Source organism: Schistocerca serialis, chromosome 5, assembly GCF_023864345.2.
Source record: "Schistocerca serialis cubense isolate TAMUIC-IGC-003099 chromosome 5, iqSchSeri2.2, whole genome shotgun sequence".
NCBI lineage: Eukaryota > Metazoa > Arthropoda > Insecta > Orthoptera > Acrididae > Schistocerca > Schistocerca serialis.
The window spans coordinates 418,947,015-418,968,479 of NC_064642.1; the positions used below are offsets into that span (position 1 = coordinate 418,947,015).

Genomic DNA, 21,465 nt, shown 5'->3' on the forward strand with positions numbered 1-21,465 from the left:
TCCATTTTAAATCACTCCTAATGCGTACTCCCAGATAATTTATGATATTAACTGCTTCCAGTTGCTGACCTGCTATTTTGTAGCTAAATGATAAAGGATCTATCTTTCTGTGTATTCGCAGCACATTACACTTGTCTACATTGAGATTCAATTGCCATTCCCTGCACCATGCGTCAATTCGCTGCAGATCCTCCTGCATTTCAGTACAATTTTCCATTGTTACAACCTCTCGATACACCACAGCATCATCCGCAAAAAGCCTCAGTGAACTTCCGATGTCATCCACAAGGTCATTTATCTATATTGTGAATAGCAACGGTCCTATGACACTCCCCGGCGGCACACCTGAAATCACTCTTACTTGGGAAGACTTCTCGCCATTGAGAATGACATGCTGCGTCCTGTTATCTAGGAACTCCTCAATCCAATCACACAATTGGTCTGATAGTCCATATGCTCTTACTTTGTTCATTAAACGACTGTGGGGAACTGTATCGAACGCCTTGCGGAAGTCAAGAAACATGGCATCTACCTGTGAACCTGTATCTATGGCCCTTGAGTCTCGTGGACGAATAGCGCGAGCTGGGTTTCACATGACCGTCTTTTTCGAAACCCATGCTGATTCCTACAGAGTAGATTTCTAGTCTCCAGAAAAGTCATTATACTCGAACACAATACGTGTTCCAAAATTCTACAACCGATCGACGTTAGAGATATAGGTCTACAGTTCTGCACATCTGCTCGACGTCCCTTCTTGAAAACGGGGATGACCTGTGCCCTTTTCCAATCCTTTGGAATGCTACGCTCTTCTAGAGACCTACGGTACACCGCTGCAAGAAGGGGGGCCAGTTTCTTCGCATACTCTGTGTAAAATTGAACTGGTATCCCATCAGGTCCAGAGGCCTTTCCTCTTTTGAGCGATTTTAATTGTTTCTCTATCCGTCTGTCGTCTATTTCGATATCTACCATTTTGTCATCTGTGCGACAATCTAGAGAAGGAACTACAGTGCAATCTTCCTGTGTGAAACAACTTTGGAAAAAGACATTTAGTATTTCGGCCTTTAGTCTGTCATCCTCTGTTTCAGTACCATTTTGGTCACAGAGTGTCTGGACATTTTGTTTTTATCCACCTACCGCTTTGACATAAGACCAAAATTTCTTAGGATTTTCTGCAAAGTCAGTACATAGAACTTTACTTTCGAATTCATTGAACGCCTCTCGCATAGCCCTCCTCACACTACATTTCGCTTCGCGTAATTTTTGTTTGTCTGCAAGGCTTTGGCTATGTCTATGTTTGCTGTGAAGTTCCCTTTGCTTCCGCAGCAGTTTTCTAACTCGGTTGTTGTACCACGGTGGCTCTTTTCCATCTCTTACGATCTTGCTTGGCACATACTCATCTAACGCATTATGTACGACGGTTTTGAACTTTGTCCACTGATCCTCAACACTATCTGTACTTGAGACAAAACTTTTGTGTTGAGCCAACAGGTACTCTGAAATCTGCTTTTTGTCACTTTTTCTAAACAGAAAAATCTTCCTACCCTTTTTAATATTCCTATTTACGGCTGAAATCATCGATGCCGTAACCGCTTTATGATCGCTGATTCCCTGTTCTGCGTTAACTTTTTCAAATAGTTCGGGTCTGTTTGTCACCAGAAGGTCTAATATGTTATCGCCACGAGTCGGTTCTCTGTTTAAGTGCTCAAGGTAGTTTTCAGATAAAGCACTTAAAAAAATTTCACTGGATTCTTTGTCCCTGCCACCCGTTATGAACGTCTGAGTCTCCCAGTCTATATCCGGCAAATTAAAATCTCCACCCAGAACTATAACATGGTGGGGAAATCTACTCGAAATATTTTCCAAATTATCCTTCAGGTGCTCAGCCACAACAGCTGCTGAGCCAGGAGGTCTATAGAGACATCCAATTACCATGTCTGAGCCTGCTTTAACTGTGACCTTCACCCAAATTATTTCACATTTCGGATCTCCGTCAATTTCCTTCAATACTATTACACTTCGTATCGCTATAAACACGCCTCCCCCTTCACTGTCCAGCCTGTCTCTGCGGTATACATTCCAATCTGAGTTTAGGATTTCATTACTATTTACATCTGGTTTCAGCCAACTTTCTGTCCCTAGTACTATATGGGCGCTGTGACTGTTTATTAATGAGAGCAGTTCTGGGACCTTTCTGTAGACGCTCCTGCAGTTTACTATTAGCACATTAATATTGTCATTCCCTGTTGCATTTTGCCTACTCCTACCTTGCTGCGTCTCAGGAGGCGTCTTGTCGGGGCTAGGGAGGGGATTCTCTAACCTAATGGGTAGCTAATGGGAACACTTGGGCCCTTATCTGTACCCTGCTTAGTGTTATGGGTAGTGGCACTAGCCTGATTGTGGGAATTTCTCCCTGTACTAAAGCTTAATTAAAGAGATAGGATAAGTTCAGCACTAAGTGATCCAGTTTTCTTTATAGCTTCAGGGTATATTCCATCTGGACCGCATCTTATTGTTCTTTAATTTCATGATCACAGCTGCTACCTCCTCCACCACAAAAGGTGTTACTACAGTTAGTTTCTCATAATACAGCTCCAAGGCTTTTCTGAACTTTACATAATAATTATTATCAGTGTTAGAGTTGCCATTATGTAAAAGGTAACCAAAAAGACATGCTGCTGAGTCCCTCCAACCCATTGCCATTTTCCCATCTCATCTTCTGATTGTGGACAAAATTGTTGGACCTCTAACTTTCTTCATAATAAACCTATACAACTGCCCCTATGCATTGCTCTCCTCATTTATTTTTCCCAGCGAGTCCATTTTGTTTTTGGCAACACTGTTTTAAACTCTTATCTAGCTCTTCTGTACAGGTGTAATATTCTACTTTCCTCCTGTCCTACTTAACATTGGTACATACTCCTTGTGTCGCCAAGCCACAATCTTAAGCACATAAGCTCTATATTCCATGGTGCTTTAGCTAGTTACCAACTCTTTTCTTAGGAATGTAGAGTTCTTCAACCTTTCAAATGTACACTGTAAGTAGCTGTGCACCCAAGTTAACGAGCAGAAGTATTGATCTCACATGAGCAGCAACAATGGTACCAACTTCTTCCCGTTCTGCTTTATGAAGATTGAGCTTTACCGAGCTTTATCAATTGTACTCTAATCGATACCCTAATATTATTATTATTGGCACATTCTAGCATACATTCAATCACACTGTGGTCATTCGAAGTTAAGTACTGAAGCTCCTACCACCCTGTGACTCTCAATGCTGCTGCTCTGGTGGCAGTTGTTACAGCTATATAAGTGGCCACTCCTACTCTTCCTTTGTGTGTAGTGTGCTGTCCACCAACATTCAGAACTTTTAGATTTGTTTCCTCTAGAGCCTCCAGCAGCGACATTCCTCTCTCATAAGAGACAGTACATCACCATAGGCTTTACTTTGCATTTACATCAGCTGCCAGAATGAGAACTGCATTATTACTGAAGTTTACTACTGACTTTACTTTATAAGCATATGCTGTAATACTTTTTTTATGTATGATGAAATAAAAGAAATTATTCAGATAGTGAAGGGATACGATAATTTAACAGTCATGGGTGACTGGAATTCGGTAGTTGGAAAAGGGAGAGAAGGAAACATAGTAGGTAAATATGGATTGGGGGTAAGAAATGAAAGAGGAAACCGCCTGGTAGAATTTTGCACAGAGCACAACTTAAACATAACTAACACTTGGTTCAAGAATCATAAAAGAAGGTTGCATACATGGAAGAAGCCTGGAGATACTGACAGATTTCAGATAGATTATATAATGGTAAGACAGAGATTTAGGAACCAGGTTTTAAATTGTAAGACATTTCCAGGGGCAGATGTGGATTCTGACCACAATCTATTGGTTATGAACTGTAGATTAAAACTGAAGAAACTGCAAAAAAGTGGGAATTTAAGGAGATGGGACCTGGATAAACTGACTAAACCAGAGGTTGTACAGAGTTTCAGGGAGAGCGTAAGGGAACAAATGGCAGGAATGGGGGAAAGAAATACAGTAGAAGAAGAATGGGTAGCTTTGAGGGATGAAGTAGTGAAGGCAGCAGAGGATCAAGTAGGTAAAAAGATGAGGGCTAGTAGAAATCCTTGGGTAACAGACGAAATAGTGAATTTAATTGATGAAAGGAGAAAATATAAAAATACAGTAAACGAAGCAGGCAAAAAGGAATACAAACGTCTCAAAAATGAGATCGACAGGAAGTGCAAAATGGCTAAGCAGGGATGGCTAGAGGATAAATGTAAGGATGTAGAGGCTTAACACACTAGGAGTAAGATAGATACTGTCTACAGGAAAATTAAAGAGTCCTTTGGAGAAAAGAGAACCACTTGTATGAATATCAAGAGCTCAGATGGAAACCCAGTTCTAAGCAAAGAAGGGAAAGCAGAAAGGTGGAAGGAGTATATAGAGGGTCTATACAAGGGCAATGTACTTGAGGACAATATTATGGAAATGGAAGACGATGTAGATGAAAATGAAATGGGAGATATGATACTGCGCGAAACAAGGTCCCGGGAGTAGACAACATTCCATTAGAACTACTGACGGCCTTGGGAGAGCCAGTCCTCACAAAACTCTACCATCTGATGAGCAAGATGTATGAGACAGGCGAAATACCCTCAGACTTCAAGAAGAATATAATAATTCCAATCCCAAAGAAAGCAGGTGTTGACAGATGTGAAAATTACCGAACAATCAGTTTAATAAGTCATGGCTGCAAAATACTAACACAAATTCTTTACAGACGAATGGAAAAACTAGTAGAAGCCTACCTTTGGGAAGATCAGTTTGGATTCCGTAGAAATATTGGAACACGTGAGGCAATACTGACCCTACGGCTTATCTCAGAAGCTAGATTAAGTAAAGGCAAACCTATGTTTCTAGCATTTGTAGACTTAGAGAAAGCTTTTGACAATCTTAACTGGAATACTCTCTTTCAAATTCTGAAGGTGGCAGGGGTAAAATATAGGGAGCGAAAGGCTATTTACAATTTGTTGAGGTGCATGAAAGGGAAGCAGTGGTTGGGAAGGGAGTGAGACAGGGTTGTAGCCTCCCCCCAATGTTATTCAATCTGTATATTGAGCAAGCAGTGAACGAAACAAAAGAAAAGTTCGGAGTAGATATTAAAATCCATGGAGAAGAAATAAAAACTTTGAGGTTCGCCGATGACATTGTAATTCTGTAAGAGGCAGCAAAGGACTTGGAAGAGCAGTTGAACGGAATGGACAGTGTCTTGAAGGGAGGATATAAGATGAACATCAACAAAAAGCAAAAAGAGGATAATGGAATGTAGTCGAATTAAGTTGGGTGATATCGAGGGTATTAGATTAGGAAATGAGACACTTAAAGTAGTAAAGGAGTTTTGCTATTTGGGGAGCAAAATAACTGATGATGGTCAAAGTAGAGAGGATATAAAATGTAGACTGGCAATGGGAAGGAAAGCGTTTCTGAAGAAGAGAAAATTGTTAACATCAAGTACTGACTTAAGTGTTAGGAAGTCGTTTCTGAAAGTATTTGTATGGAGTGTAGCCATGTATGGAAGTGAAACATGGACGATAAATAGTTTAGACAAGAAGAGAATAGAAGCTTTCGAAATGTGGTGCTACAGAAGTATGCTGAAGATTAGATGGGTATATCACATAACTAATGAGGAGGTGTTGAATAGGATTGGGGAGAAGAGAAGTTTGTGGCACAACTTAACTAGAAAAAGGGATCAATTGGTAGGACATGTTCTGAGGCATCAAGGGATCACCAATTTAGTATTGGAGGGCAGCGTGAAGGGTAAAAATCGTAGAGGGAGACCAAGAGATGAATACATCAAGCACATTCAGAAGGATGTAGGTTGCCGTAGGTACTGGGAGATGAAGAAGCTTGCACAGGATAGAGTAGCATGGAGAGCTGCATCAAACCAGTCTCAGGACTGAAGACCACAAGAACAACAACAACTGCATATAAATAGTTGAGATAATCCACACTGCACTCAAAGATATTTTGCTTCAATGGTAACCACATGCTGCTCACTCATCTCAGCTATCTTGGTTACAGTAAAACATCTATTAAGTATGACAATGGCTGATATTGGCCTGTTATCAGCTGTTGTGGCCACAGTTTGTTAATGGAAAGTTGGTATCCTTCAAATAATAAAGTACGACCCCTGAATGCATAATATATCCAATATCTTTTCTTTAGGGATCTTATGCATTTTGTTCATTACTAGTGAGCTCATTTTAGCATTCAATTGTGGTAGACATAACATACTAGGCATACCTAGTGCATGTTAAGCATATCAGTGCCTTTAGGAATGGATGTAAGTGTTCTCTGCCATATGCTTTGACAAAGTCCACAGACATTCTGTCTACACACAAAACTTCACCTCTCCTGGCGAAAACCTGTAGAAGAGGTTACACAGTTCTCTTACATCTGTATACATGACTGACTGATCTTTTGAATGCGCAAATCCTCACTCGAAATCACAGTGCAATGTTGCTGGATCTTCTAGACAACTTAATCTCATCTTAGCCTCAAGGTAACCACAAAAGTCATTTGTCTGTGTATTATCATCTTCAATTATAGTCATTTCCTTCTGAATTTTTTTCTTTACTGTAACCTGGATCATCTATGTCACTCCTGGAGACACCTACTAAGTTTTTATATCTTGATGACTAGTCACCGCTTTCACTCCTGTATTTCAATCCCTCTGGAAACTCGCAGCCTAACTTTTGCATTGTATGTATATTATGCTCATTACCACACACCGATCCCTTTATAGTACAGGTATCTGCACATTTTGCCTGTGATGGTAGGGTTATAACCCCCTGTTACTCTATTCAATACAGTACATAATGTTCCTCAGTATACGGAATTACCATATGTAGGAGCACATTCACTGTTAGCATTACTCAAAGAGACAGTTGTAGACTGTAAGGGCTGTGACATCATGTTCCTCCTATCACTTGTGCATCTAGTATCATGTGTGGATCTGATTTATTTACAGTCTTCTTCACTGAGAGCCCATGATTCTATTTCATTTATCCTAATGCACATTAATTCTGGAAAAATCATCCTTATGAACGATGTTTGATTCAATGAGATTAGGGCCTTGAATTCAATTCTTTCTTGGAAATAATAGCTTTTCAATGCAGCCAGCTTGCTGTATATATTGGTCTTCAAAATACATCTGTTCTTACACTAAAAGGTATTTCTTCTACTGAATACATATCAGAGAATGGTCCATATAACTTTAATTGTCTGTGTCTCACTATAAAATGGCATCAGCCCCTAGCTACAGTAGGAGATACGTGCTTTTGTTTTTACTCCAATGTACTGGCACATATATCTGAGTACTGAGGGTGTTGCACGTAAGAAATTAATAGTTTCGTTAGCCATGGCCATAGTCAGTTCTTTGAATTACTCGTTCAAGCAGAAACATATACACTGCACATCCTTTTCCTAGTCCATTGAAGACTTGAAGTTCATTGAGCATGGAATAACAAACTGAGTGCAATCCTGGTCCCTCGTATGCAATTTAGTTCCACTGCAACACAATGAGTGCAAACCTGGTGCTTCATATGTGGTTTAGGCTTGTGTCCTTGGTCACAACATTTAAAACATTTGGACCTCCGTAATATTACTTGACATTCGGCAGCCTGAAGCCCACATAGACATTAGCCGTGGCGAGACTCTGGGAGACACCTCTAACACATGACGTACCGAATCCTTGCCTTTATGGCACATTTTTAAATCTTAGCTTAGCCTCATGAATAATTTCATTTTTTGTTAGATGCCTAGCTCGATTCAGCTCTTCACTATTGATGTCTGTTGGAACCCTGTACATAATGAGTAGGGATAGGGGCCAGTGCTTTTTCAGAGGCTCAAATTTGATATTTCTGATCTGTTTCACCTTTTCCTGTAATTTCTTGCAGCCCTCTTTGTCTACTGTTTCAACAATGGCATTTCTATTAGTTGTCTTGATTGATTTAAATCTGATTTTGTCCTTTTTGGAGTTTACAGAATCTATTAATTTCTTTTTTTGCATCTCTGGCATCTTTATTGTCCACAGAACTAATGAATACAGTGTTTGGAGAAGATAGATTACTACTCAGCAATGGGCCACAGACAGGCACAATGAAAAAGAATGCTAGAAATTTTTCAGCTTTTGGACAAACTTCTTCATCAGAAATAGAAAGCTGAAATGTTTCTAGCAATTTTTTCAATTGTGCCTGCCTGCAACTCAACACCTCCCCTATGTTTAACAAATAAATTTGCTGCACAACCATACAGACTGAGAAGTTATTTTATTTTATTATTGCTACTAGTTTTGGCAATTCAGTGCACCATCTTCAGGCCCCATATGCACCTCTCAAAAATTATCGTTATTAGTGTACTGGCGCTATCTGTTTCTGGATGTCATGAATTCTTATCTCAAGTGCTTCTTTCGAAGACTTGACTCCCCTATGTCATGAGTAACAATCTATTCTTTCTCTTTTGTCGTTACTTCATCCTCGCCTTTTTACTATTTAAATTCAATATTTGTGTTTTTGTAGAATGCCTGTTGCTTCTTAACGGCAGTTGTCGATATCTGCTTCTTCAATGCAAATTTATGACAGCAGGGAGTCACATTAACAGGCTGCACTACAGAAGTAAAAATAAGAACAATCTTGAAAATGCACGAGCCACATCCAGTTAAAACATTCACTGATGTGTCAAAAATGTCTGATCAACCATAAGTAGATATGGCCTTCCTTTATCCAATCTCTGAGATATTCATGCATAATGCTCATATATCAATCCGTCTGAGCACTTTATTGTTTATATCAATATGCACGGGGTCATCCTTCAAATTGTCCTGTTGATTATGCACTGAACAATATCTTGGTCATATCTAACTTATTAAGGCCAATTGTATAAAGGATCTGATTTTAAATAAGCACAGAAGATAAACACGGATCAAATAAAACTAGGAAATCTGCATTATATAAATGAAAATATGAGATTATTTTGCCATTGTCCAAAATTTCGTTGATCACATCAAGTTCAATTGCAGTCCTTTTACAACCTCATGAGACTACAAAAGAACACATTTCATTGTGGTCATATACAAGCTGAAAAGAAAGAAATAATAAAGAAGTAGTTGTGAACATTCCCACACTGCTGAAGTTCAATATAATTTTTTATATGTAAGGTTACATTAAGGTAGAAGTATTTTGTGCTATCATATGTTTGGTTTGCAATTTGCTGTGCATTGTGCAACTATGTACACTAGAAAGTGGGACTTGCACAATTTGCTTCACATCTTTGTTTATTTACTGTTAACATTTTGCGCTATTGATAGTACCAATTAATGTTCACTGTTTCATCATGCAAAAATGAGAGTGTAATTTCAATGGCAATATAAAACATGGGTTTACTTTTATCACTATCAGTAAAGAAACTGTGGAATGTACAGGGCGATTATAGTCAAAGTTAAACTTTCACACTGCTGTATAAATAACACCACTGGTCAGAATGGTGTCAAATTGCAACGGAATATTATTGGAGAAAAGGGAAAATATATGGCAGAAGAAAATTAAATAGTTACAAAATGTAGCAATAAATGGCACTGTAATCGTCATAATTTCATTGTGGTGGACTGCAGATGACAAATGAATCATACAACAATGCCTAAGGTGTATGTTCAATGTTAAGCAAATGGCACTACTCAGTGTGCTACTGTTAGTTACAGAAGCCCATCCACAATGGCAAGGTCATATCACATCGGATGGGAAAAATCAGTTTTTAATTGTCCAGAGGCCAAAAACTGCATAAAAAGCACCAATCATATGGGTTTTTAATTGTCCTGAAACCAAAAACCGCATAAAAAGCATCAGTCCAAATAAAATAGGATTATTAATTTCTGTGTAACTGGTGCAAAACATGTTCAATATACTGACTACCATTTCCTGCAACAAATTGAAATAGAGAAACAGCATGTTCCACAACTGATCGAAATGTTTCTGGGGTCACATTCACAATGTGTGCCTTCAATGCAGTTAAGTTTGCAATCGGAACACTGAACACAACATCTTTCAGATAGCCCCACAGCCAGAAGTCATGCGGATTATGATCAGGTCATCGGGACAGCCAGGCTGTAGGTAAATGGCAGCTGATAATTCTAGCATTTCCGAAATGGTGCTTCATCAGCTGCTTAACTGGATTTGCAATGTGTGGAGGTGCACCATCTTGCATAAAAATGATCCCACCCACACTGTTGGAGAGCTGGAATGACACAGTTGCGCAAAAGACTTACCAGTGACGGTACAGGGAACAGGATCGGAAGCACCTGTATCTTCGAAAAAATATGGTCCTATGATAAACAATGCCGTAAACCCACACCACGCTGTGACCTTTTCAGGATACAGTGGTACTGGTTGATTTGCGTGCGGATTTTCTGTTGCCCATATTCAACAATTCTGTGTAGTGACATATACTGTCAGATGGAAGTGGGCTTCGTCTGTCCAAAAAATATTCTGTGGCCAATCATTGCCCACTTCCATGCAAGCAAGAAATTCTAAAGCAGAGGTCTCTCTTGCTGGCAGGTCAACACGAAACAATTCATGCACATGTGTAATTTCGAATAGCTAGCAAAGAAGGATGTTTCACAGGATTTTACGTGCCGTGCTCATGGGTATGTCCATGTTCAGGCAATTCTCCATGCACTACACATTTGCACACCACCGCTCGTCTCTTCCTACACTGCTGTGGCCACTGCTTTCACTGACGTCGAATCAATTTGTTTCCTCCCTCTATGAGGTTGCACACCAAAAGAACCCATCTTTTCAAATTTCCGAATCATTTTCTCCAGTCCCACAGCAGTCATCAGACCAATGCCTTTTTTTAAACCCTTCAGTGTCTGGAACTTCTGCAGAGTGACATTTGCTGAGTCATTAGTCTTGTAATACAGCTTTACAAGCAGAGCGCGATCCTGCATTGAGACAGGCATGGCAAACGTCACAGACATGAAAGGAGGAAAAGCCGTGTACCCGGCGTGTTTATACTAACTTCAATGGGTCGTATGATTGACAGGTGCTTTCATTTATGTATTCTGACACATACAGTGCCACCTATTGATCAATTTTCGTGCTATTTTTTTTCTTCTGCCATACGTTTTCCCCATTCCCCGATAATATTCCATTGCAATTTGACCTCATTCTGACCAGTGGTGTTATTTCTACAGCGTTTTGAAAGTTTAACTTTAATTATAATCACCCTGTACATTGTGCAAATCGAAATACACTATTGGGCATGATGGAAAGTCTGATATTGTGAATCATGTTAAGACAAAGAAACATTGCATGAGTGGTCAAACAGTAATGCACTTCCTGATAAAATACATAAAAGTGAAAAGAACAGTCACAGTGCAGCAGAATAATTGTAAAAAGTCATTTGGGATCACCTGAGTGCATGATGCAAAGTTAAACTTTTATGTCCATTAAATTTTGTCAATACAATTTGTGTCACATTTTTAAAATGTACCTTTTTTTTAATAATAATGAAATGGGCACTAAGTTAAGGAGAATATTGGGAATGTAAGTAATGATTGCAGGTAGTATTTGCTTCCATATGATATCTAGGAGATAGCTTGTAATTAACATGAAAAACATTCAAAGCATTTCACAGCTACTTCATGGCAGAAGAAGACAGGGAAATTTGAACTACTTACAGTCAACAGTAAAAGTGGGTAAAGTTCGAGAGTAACCATTAGTGAATGAACATTTCTTGCAAAAGAGTTCTATGTGTTGAATAGCAGAAATTACATGATTCATATGAATTTTTGAAGTACCAAATGTGTGCTTAAACTGATTTGACAACTTCCCATGCATTAATGAACAGAAATATGAAGCACATGTAAGATAATTAGCACGAGGTGTATTTACTGGCCAACTACTAACTGATGTTGTGTCTTAGAGGGTCAGCGGTTATGTGCTGGACTATGGATTCAAAGGTCTGGGCTTCAAATCTATGTCAGTTTCATGGTTTTTTTTTCTTCTCATTTATCCTTTTTTTTCATCTCTTGTAGTGTTTGTTAAAGTGTAAAATTCTGAGTTGTGTTGTGATACAGAGTACACATTTAAAAATAGGTCCTCAAATATCTGGATGGGCAGGTCTGTTGCAACATATGAGGAAAGCAAGATATACCATGTCCCAAAGGACGATGCTCAGTAAATTGCTGTGGTGGTCAAACCAACTTACAAGTTGATGACAAATCTAACTAAGCAGAAAATGCAAATATATACACTGCCACTCCGTGTGTCGATCATTTCTTTCGCACTGAATTACGTTGGCTTTATAACATGTGAACTACTAAAACTTTCACCCATACAGAAAGGTGCCTAAATCCATGGCCAACAATCTTTTATATGTATGTTTTCATCATGTTCAACAAACTAATGAAAGAAGTCTCTACAGTTTGCTTGTGTTCAGAGTTAAATTGGCCGCACCACTTAACGACCAATGCCAGATGGCCATAAATTATCAGCAGCTAAATGATTTATTCTCTATGATACTGGTTATTAAAGTATTTACTACAGCACTTTGTTTTGAAACCACACTGCCTCACTACACATCTTGCTGTTCTCCTAGCAGTCTGGGCCGCTGTCGTGGGCAGCATACTGTATTCAGGAGCCATGTGTGTTGGGAATTATTTTGTTTCTTTTCATTTATTTTACAATTACATCCAACTATTTTGAAATTTTTCAGCTGTATAGAAGTTTCTTGAAGAAGCTTGAGAAGTTCCTTCTGCTTATATTTATTTTCACAACACAAAACTTTCAATAATATATACTGTGATATGTACAATTAATAACTGCAGTGAAGGTGCACTAATCATGTTGAAAACTAATGTAGTGGTGTTGCCAAATGTGTCTCACGTTAATTACAATAAACACTGAACTTCATTCAGTATGTTCAAGTTTAGTCTTATACAACACACCAAATTTGTGAACTTGGTTCATTTTCTGAACTAAGATCAAAACTGATCTCCAGTCTCTGATGTTTATACAATTGGCCCTAATATGCTGTCAGCTCTTAACACCCCAGCAATATGGAGGGACAACAACAATCATTTAATGAACATAATGCAGAAAGTTGTTATCTAGAGCAGATACAGAAGATATGAACTAGCCAAAAGCTTAATATTTTTCTTGAAACAGTATACATTAATACACATAGTATTTACAGTGTCATATTTCCAAAAATAGAAGTTCTTTTGTTGTCATGAGTTCCTCTCTTGTTCGTCATTAAACTGCAACTGTGGAGTTTCAATAAAGTGACTAAAATACAGCAGAATAGAAAAGCTCATGGCACAAATAGGGATAATGGCTTTTAATACTAAGCTACTGCATTGTGGGCACACCAGAAATGATGCAACACATCCATATGCTGCCTTTGTCAAGTGTGTGAACTGTTCCATTCTGTTGTATTTTAATCGCTTCATTGAAATTAACTGTAGAATGATTCCACTGCACCAACATACATTTCACATAAGATAAGAGAAATTAGGAGTCATATGGAAGTATACAGACAATTATTTTTCCTTCTCTTTATTTGTGAGTGAAACAGGAAACAAAATGACCAGTAGTGATACAAGGTACCGTCTGCCATGCACCATATGGTGCTCGCAGAGTTTGTATGTAGATGGTGATGTACAGGTACACGTACATGTACGTAGTCCCCTTTTGCAATTTGATAGTAAATAAGTTAAGAACATACAATACATAAACTACTATTTTGAGAAATATGACTATGCACTGCATGTGTTAACTTATATACAGTTTCAAACAAGTGTTTAGTTTCTTGCTAATTAAAATCTCATTTATGACTCTAGTGAGTCTCCTGGTCATAAATGTCTGTTAGACATATCGTTCCTTCAGAAATTTCTGCTTCTGTAGGTTTTAGATAGATTAACATTCAAACATGGATTAAACAACCAGTTACTGGCTAGCCTTTGACAAATGAGCACATGTATATGGTAGTGACTGGATTGTGTGCGGGCAAAATGGCAGAAAATGTGGAACAATGTTATTGCATCAAATTTTGTTTTAAGCTTGGTGATTCTTGCGTCAAAGATGGCTGCTCATCAGTGAAGAGTGAAGCACATTTAGGTAGGTCCTCGACATCTGCAAATGAGGCTGTCTTTGATCATGTGAGGACCCTGGTGACACATGACATAAGAATCATGATCAAAGAACTTGCAGATGAGGTTAAAATTAGTATACTACCCATTCCACTTTAACAGAACATTTGAATCTCAGGAGGATCTCAGCAAAATTTGTGCCAAAGCTGCTAACGACTGAGTAGAACAACTTTAATCTGAGATCGCACAGGACATGCTGGATACTGTGGACAGTAATCCCAACTTTCTTAACACAGTGATCGTTGGTGCTAGAGTCCTGTTTTTTTGGGAGTGGCCCAGAAGCAGAGTTCCAGTCATCACAATGGAAGCATCTATCATCCTCGAGATCCAAAAAAGGGAGACAGGTCCACAGCAATGTGAAAGTCAAGCTGACAATCCTTTCTTACTCCAATGGCGTATCCATCACTAGTATGCCCCATAAGGTACCAATGTCAATAAGGGGTACTACCAAGAGGTTGTGTGTCAGCTTCATGAAGCAGTAAGAGGAAATTGGCAGGACTTGTGGCAGTGGTAGTTGGCACCTCAACCACAATAACGCACCCACTCATTGTTCTCATTTAATCAGAGGTTTTTGGCCACACACAAGATGGCTGTGATTTGTCAGCCTCTCTATTCCCAGACCTAGCACCAAGTGACATCTGGCTTTTCCATAAACTGAAAAAGACTCTGAAAGGATGCAGATTTCAGAACAGGGAAGACATTATGCAGAATTTGATAGAGCTGTTGCACACCATACTGAAAGAGGCTTTCCAGCAATTCTTCTAGCAGTGGCAGTAACAATGGGAGAGGTTTGTAGAAGCTGAAGGGGACTGCTCTGAAGGTGATTAGTGTCAAAGAACTGCATCTGAATAGAGATAGATTTTATAAATAAAAGTCGTATACTTTCTGAACAGCCCTCATAATTAATAGCACACCTGTAATTAACAGCACACTATCCACAGAAGTAGAGACCCAAGTTTTACTCTTGGTCTGCCACAGTTTTAACTTGTCACACACTATCAATAAAATGTATATTTCAGTAACAGTAAAAGAATTTATTCTCAAGATGTCTTTAGGCTAATTAAATAGCTAGTCTGATGATCTATAAGTTTTTCTTTCTTTACTACTAGGTAGCAGCAAGCTGTATTAAGAGCTTTCTATATAAGTCAAGCAAAATGGCATAAAGGTGAGTTCCAGTTCCTTTTGGTACTCAGAGTTAGAGAGAGAGAGAGAGAGAATATATATTTGTCCTCTGACTGTTATCAAACACTGGTCTAAGTTCTTGAGTTTTTCCAGTTATATAAGACCCACTGCTCTCCTGGAGATTTATGAAAAAATCTGCTTTTACAAGAACACCAATTCTTTCGTAAAATATACACTCAGAAAAGCACCCCACCAAGATCAATCAGTGACATTAGTGGCCCTTCAATTCCCACCAACACTTATCTCCGTACCTGCAACTTTTTCATGCATACAACAATCAACAGGAGGAACTAAAGTGTGGTTTTCTTGACCGAAGCAACTTCAGAAGAAAAAATTGTTATAAATGGTTTCACTCCATCATTTTTTGTGTCATAATTAATATGTGAATAATTATATATAAAAACAAAGATGAGGTGACTTACCGAACAAAAGCGCTGGCAGGTCGATAGACACACAAACAAACACAAACATACACACAAAATTCAAGCTTTCGCAACAAACTGTTGCCTCATCAGGAAAGAGGGAAGGAGAGGGGAAGACGAAAGGAAGTGGGTTTTAAAGGAGAGGGTAAGGAGTCATTCCAATCCCGGGAGCGGAAAGACTTACCTTAGGGGGAAAAAAGGACAGGTATACACTCGCACACACGCACATATCCATCCACACATACAGACACAAGCAGACATATTTAAATATGTCTGCTTGTGTCTGTATGTGTGGATGGATATCCATCCACACATACAGACACAAGCAGACATATTTAAATATGTCTGCTTGTGTCTGTATGTGTGGATGGATATGTGCGTGTGTGCGAGTGTATACCTGTCCTTTTTTCCCCCTAAGGTAAGTCTTTCCGCTCCCGGGATTGGAATGACTCCTTACCCTCTCCTTTAAAACCCACTTCCTTTCGTCTTCCCCTCTCCTTCCCTCTTTCCTGATGAGGCAACAGTTTGTTGCGAAAGCTTGAATTTTGTGTGTATGTTTGTGTTTGTTTGTGTGTCTATCGACCTGCCAGCGCTTTTGTTCGGTAAGTCACCTCATCTTTGTTTTTACATATAATTTTTCCCACGTGGAATGTTTCCTTCCATTATATTGATATCATTAATTTGAATCCAACAATTACGTTTGTTATTGTCACTGTTGCATTTCGAAATCTTTTCTGTCGTCTTATTTTCCTCTTTCTGTTTTTGCCAGTAGTTTCACTTTGTATTCACCTTCTCCTTTTTACCGTAATCTGCTATACTATTTTATCCCGCCTATATATATACTCAATAATACGTAACCCACTTCCAAACCATAACCAAAAAAATTTTTTTGCCGCTTTCAGCACTACCGCCGCTATAATATCCACCGTTTCTAGTTCACAAACAGCTCCTTTCACCTTTTAAACAACCATTTCGGCCAGTTCCAATAACTTTCGCTTCATTTCCATTTCCGTTTTTCCCACACCACTGATCATTTTTAGCCGCTTCCCACAGGTTTTAACGCGATTATTTCTTCGTCAGACAATTGTTAGCCTCATTTTCATAATCTGCCACCACAATACCACTCCTTTTAATATACTACACGCAGTTTTTTCGAAATTTTCCCGAATTTCTCCGTCCTTTAACGTGTTTTGGCGGCAACACAACCACCTAACCTTTATGCACATCGTTGTCTACCAACCCAAGTCCAACATAGCCCAGCTGTAACCAACGCCTATTCGCCTTTTTTCATTCCAGATCTCCAGTTTCTTTCCGGTTCACCTTTATCTCTCCCCATATATTTTTATTTTCATTTTCATTTCACCTCATGTTACACTTTCCACCTTCTAATACCATGTCACCCTCACAACACCCCCACAATGACCCCATTAAGTTTTATTTACATTCCCTCCGCAAACATGCCTGGTCTTTAAATATGTCTGCTTGTGTCTGTATGTGTGGATGGATATGTGCGTGTGTGCGAGTGTATACCTGTCCTTTTTTCCCCCTAAGGTAAGTCTTTCCGCTCCCGGGATTGGAATGACTCCTTACCCTCTCCTTTAAAACCCACTTCCTTTCGTCTTCCCCTCTCCTTCCCTCTTTCCTGATGAGGCAACAGTTTGTTGCGAAAGCTTGAATTTTGTGTGTATGTTTGTGTTTGTTTGTGTGTCTATCGACCTGCCAGCGCTTTTGTTCGGTAAGTCACCTCATCTTTGTTTTTATATATAATTTTTCCCACGTGGAATGTTTCCTTCCATTATATTAATATGTGAATAGATGGATTAACACTGTAGGATCCATTTTCTTTGCTCTCCACATCACTTTTTGGAGTTTCATGTTTTGTGTGTTTGTCAAGGTTTGTATTATCTAATTATTACAACACAATGTTATTTTATTTATCTGTTACCGAGAATAGTAATGCAAGATTTTTGCATTTATTCTAATTATTTACTTACCATGGCCACTAAATCCAGCTGCTAAATAAAGATTGTGGTAATATGGATGAGGTCCAACAATTCCATTTTCATCTACTACATTGGTGTCATAGTACCTAGCCCATGCATTTTTTACCTGTAAATAAACATCAGTTATTATTCTATGTCATAAGTTTCCTTTCCCACGTAATGAAAACAAGCTTCAAGTTGATACCCAAAGTACAATTTTTGACAATAAATTTAAACATTCATCAGATACTCACGTATCTTTCCTATTAACACAATTATTCAACAACTTACTAAAACAAAAATGCTTGAGAAATTTCATTGTTCAGATCTGTGTTTATCTGATCTGTGTGCAACTTAAAGAGTAGGCATACAAAGATTTACAGAAATTACACACACAAAATATGTAAATGCAACAATTCAGCACACAGAAGCATTATGGAGCAGTCAATAGGCATATACTGTGAATTTCAGTTAATTATAATGTTCAGCTTCTTGTTTATTTGGCAATCAACTTCTCAACATTTCCTTACAATGACGAGTGGCTGTGTTTACTAACAGCATTATTTGTCTCCCACCCAGATTTTCAATATTCTATTATTGTACAAATGAAAAATGCCAACTTTATGACAGTAAATGATGATAAATAAATAAATTAGTCATATGAGTTGGAATTGAAATTATGTAGCACCAACTTGACAACCTACTCAATTACACCAATACATCCTGTTCTGCATGTTTCACAAATGCTCTATTTCTAACAAATAAGTGATGCCTACCATCCAATTATTCTCAAACTAAGGTAAATCTTCTTTTGCTCTGTACAAATGCTCACTCTCTTCTATGCTGGGATTTACTGTTTCTCTACTACTCATTCATACATATACATATACATACATACTCCGCAATCCGCCATACGGTGCGTGGCAGAGAGTACCTCATACCACAACTAGCATCTTCTCTCCCTGTTCCACTCCCAAACAGAACGAGGGAAAAATGACTGCCTATATGCCTCTGTACGAGCCCTAATCTCTCTTATCTTATCTTTGTGGTCTTTCTGCGAAATGTAAGTTGGCAGCAGTAAAATTGTACTGCTGTCAGCTTCAAATGCTGGATCTCTAAATTTCCTCAGTAGCGATTCATGAAAAGAATGCCTCCTTTCCTCCAGAGACTCCCACCCGAGTTCCTGAAGCATTTCCGTAACACTTGCGTCAGCCCGCCTCTGAATTGCTTCAATGTCCTCCCTCAATCCGACCTGATAGGGATCCCAAACGCTCGAGCAGTACTCAAGAATAGGTCATATTAGTGTTTTATAAGCGATCTCCTTCACAGATGAACCACATCTTCCCAAAATTCTACCAACGAACCGAAGACGACCATCCGCCTTCCCCACAACTGCCATTACATGCTTGCCCCACTTCATATCACTCTGCAATGTTACGCCAAAATATTTTATCGATGTGTCTGTGTCAAGCGCTACACTACTAACGAAGTATTCAAACATTATAGGATTCTTTTTCCTATTCATCTGCATTAATTTACATTTATCTATATTTAGAGTTAGCTGCCATTCTTTAAACCAATCACAAATCCTGTTCAAGTCATCTTGTATCCTCCTACAGTCACTCAAAGACAACACCTTCCCGTACACCACAGCATCATCAGCAAACAGCCACACATTGCTATCCACCCTATCCGAAAGATCATTTATGTAGACAGAAAACAACAGTGGACCTACCACACTTCCCTGGGGCACTCCAGATGATACCCTCACCCCCGATGAACACTCACCATCGAGGACAACGTACTGGGTTCTATTACTCAAGAACATTTTTACAACTTTGACACTATTATGAAAAGGATAGATTGCAACTCACCATATGGTGGAGATGCTGAGTTGCAGACAAACACAACAAAAAGATTGCTAAAAAGTAAGCTTTTAGCTAAAACACGTTCTTCTGAATTAGGCAACATACACACATTCATGCACACACAACTCATACACATGGGACTAAGGAGGCTGGTGCGATGAGGGAGAGGGATAGCTGAGTAGGGAAGGTGCACAGTAAAGTGCTACTTGTAGAAGTATGCAGGGATGAGGTGGGAAAAGGGTAGAGCAGCTAGGTGCAGTGGAGAGGTTAGATGGATGGCAGGGATGGGGGTGGGGGTCAGAGGGAGGAGGAGGGTGGAAAAGGAGAGAAGTAAAAAGACTCTGGGTGCATTGGTGGAATAGAAAGCTGTGTACTGCTAGAATGGGAACAGGGAAGGGGATAGATAGGTGCAGGGCAATGACTAATGAAGGTTGAGAGCAGGAGGGTTACAGGAACATAGGATATATCGCAGGGAGCACCTTGTCCTGGTATGCTCCCATAAGCAGCACGTTACTGTCCCCCACTCCTACCCTGCTATCCCTAGCCCCTCCTCCCTCCCCACCCCAGCCTCCTCCCTAACCCCACCACCCACATTGCTTCTCCCTGTACTGTTGCTCACAGTCATGTGTGTGTTTTGTCTAATTCAGAAGAAGGTATTTAGGCCAAAAGCTTACTTTTTAAGCAGTCTTTTTGTTTGTGCCTGTCTGTGACTCATCACCACTATGTGGTGAGTAGTAATATATCCTTTTCATAATACTATCAATAATCCATCATGGATTTTCCAGTGTTTATTTTATTATTTATTTTGTTTTTACAACTTCTCCAGTTTTTGCATTTTAGCTATATTCTTCCCCTCTTGCTACTTTTTCCTTAGGTTTCTTCTTATTTTACAAGCTCGACTTCATAATTCCTTATCTTTTACTCCATACTCATCCCTTTTCCTATCTATTTGACCATTCTGTGAAATCAATAAATTCTTGGACAATCACTGTGACATGGTAGCAACTCCTGTCTCATTTGATGGTTTCCATACAGTGAATACAGACTAAATTCGTTTATGTGAAGACAGGATGACCTAAAATGGTGAAAATGGTGTTTACATTTAAATGTTCCTTCACCATTAAGTTCAAGGCCTTACTAATAATAATGAATTGAAGAAGTTTCAAGTATGTATGGAAAGTATACAGGACAATGATTGTTGCTTTAGGTTCAGGGCTGGCAATATTAAACCATTGTTTGAAACCATGAATCACACAAGTGACACGAGAACTCGATGAGAAGTTATTATAATGGCAGCACCATTTCACTTGATCATAAAATGTATATTACAAATAACACAGAGTGAAGAGCACTGCTGGAGTAACAGTTACATCTTTATCACAAACAACACGTGCAAGCAAATGGGCCAAATAACTTGGAACTCAGGGTTTATTTCTATCACAAAATTTTCCAGAACACTACTGCAGTGTTCATTCAGTTTGTACTGTTTATAGATGAGACCTCTTTCAAACATGATACTGTCTTCAAATGCTGCAACAGCCATGTTCAGAGTGACAGAAGTCCTTTCATCTCAGACCATAAGATAATTCTCTATCAATCTGAAGACTGGAACAGTAGAAGATCTACTAACATGACTTTACTTTCTACTAGCCCACTTGAATGGTGCATGTTATCTAGTGTTCATTTGAGATGTGTTGACAGATCTGTTGGAGACTGTATGCCTGATGTCCGTGAGAGGATGCAGCTTCAACTTTATGGTGTACCATCGCACTTTAATCTTTACACCCATGG

General features: G+C 39.0%; 1 protein-coding gene across 1 annotated transcript in view; it reads right to left on the minus strand.

Annotated features, from left to right (window-relative positions):
* The window catches only part of LOC126481415 (FAD-dependent oxidoreductase domain-containing protein 1-like), a 104,671-nt gene that overhangs the window by 20,697 nt on the left and 62,509 nt on the right, over nucleotides 1–21,465 (minus strand). The window contains exon 8 of the mRNA XM_050105154.1: nucleotides 17,819–17,933. Coding sequence (XP_049961111.1) covers nucleotides 17,819–17,933 — 115 coding nt within the window. The remainder of the gene's footprint in view (nucleotides 1–17,818; nucleotides 17,934–21,465) is intronic.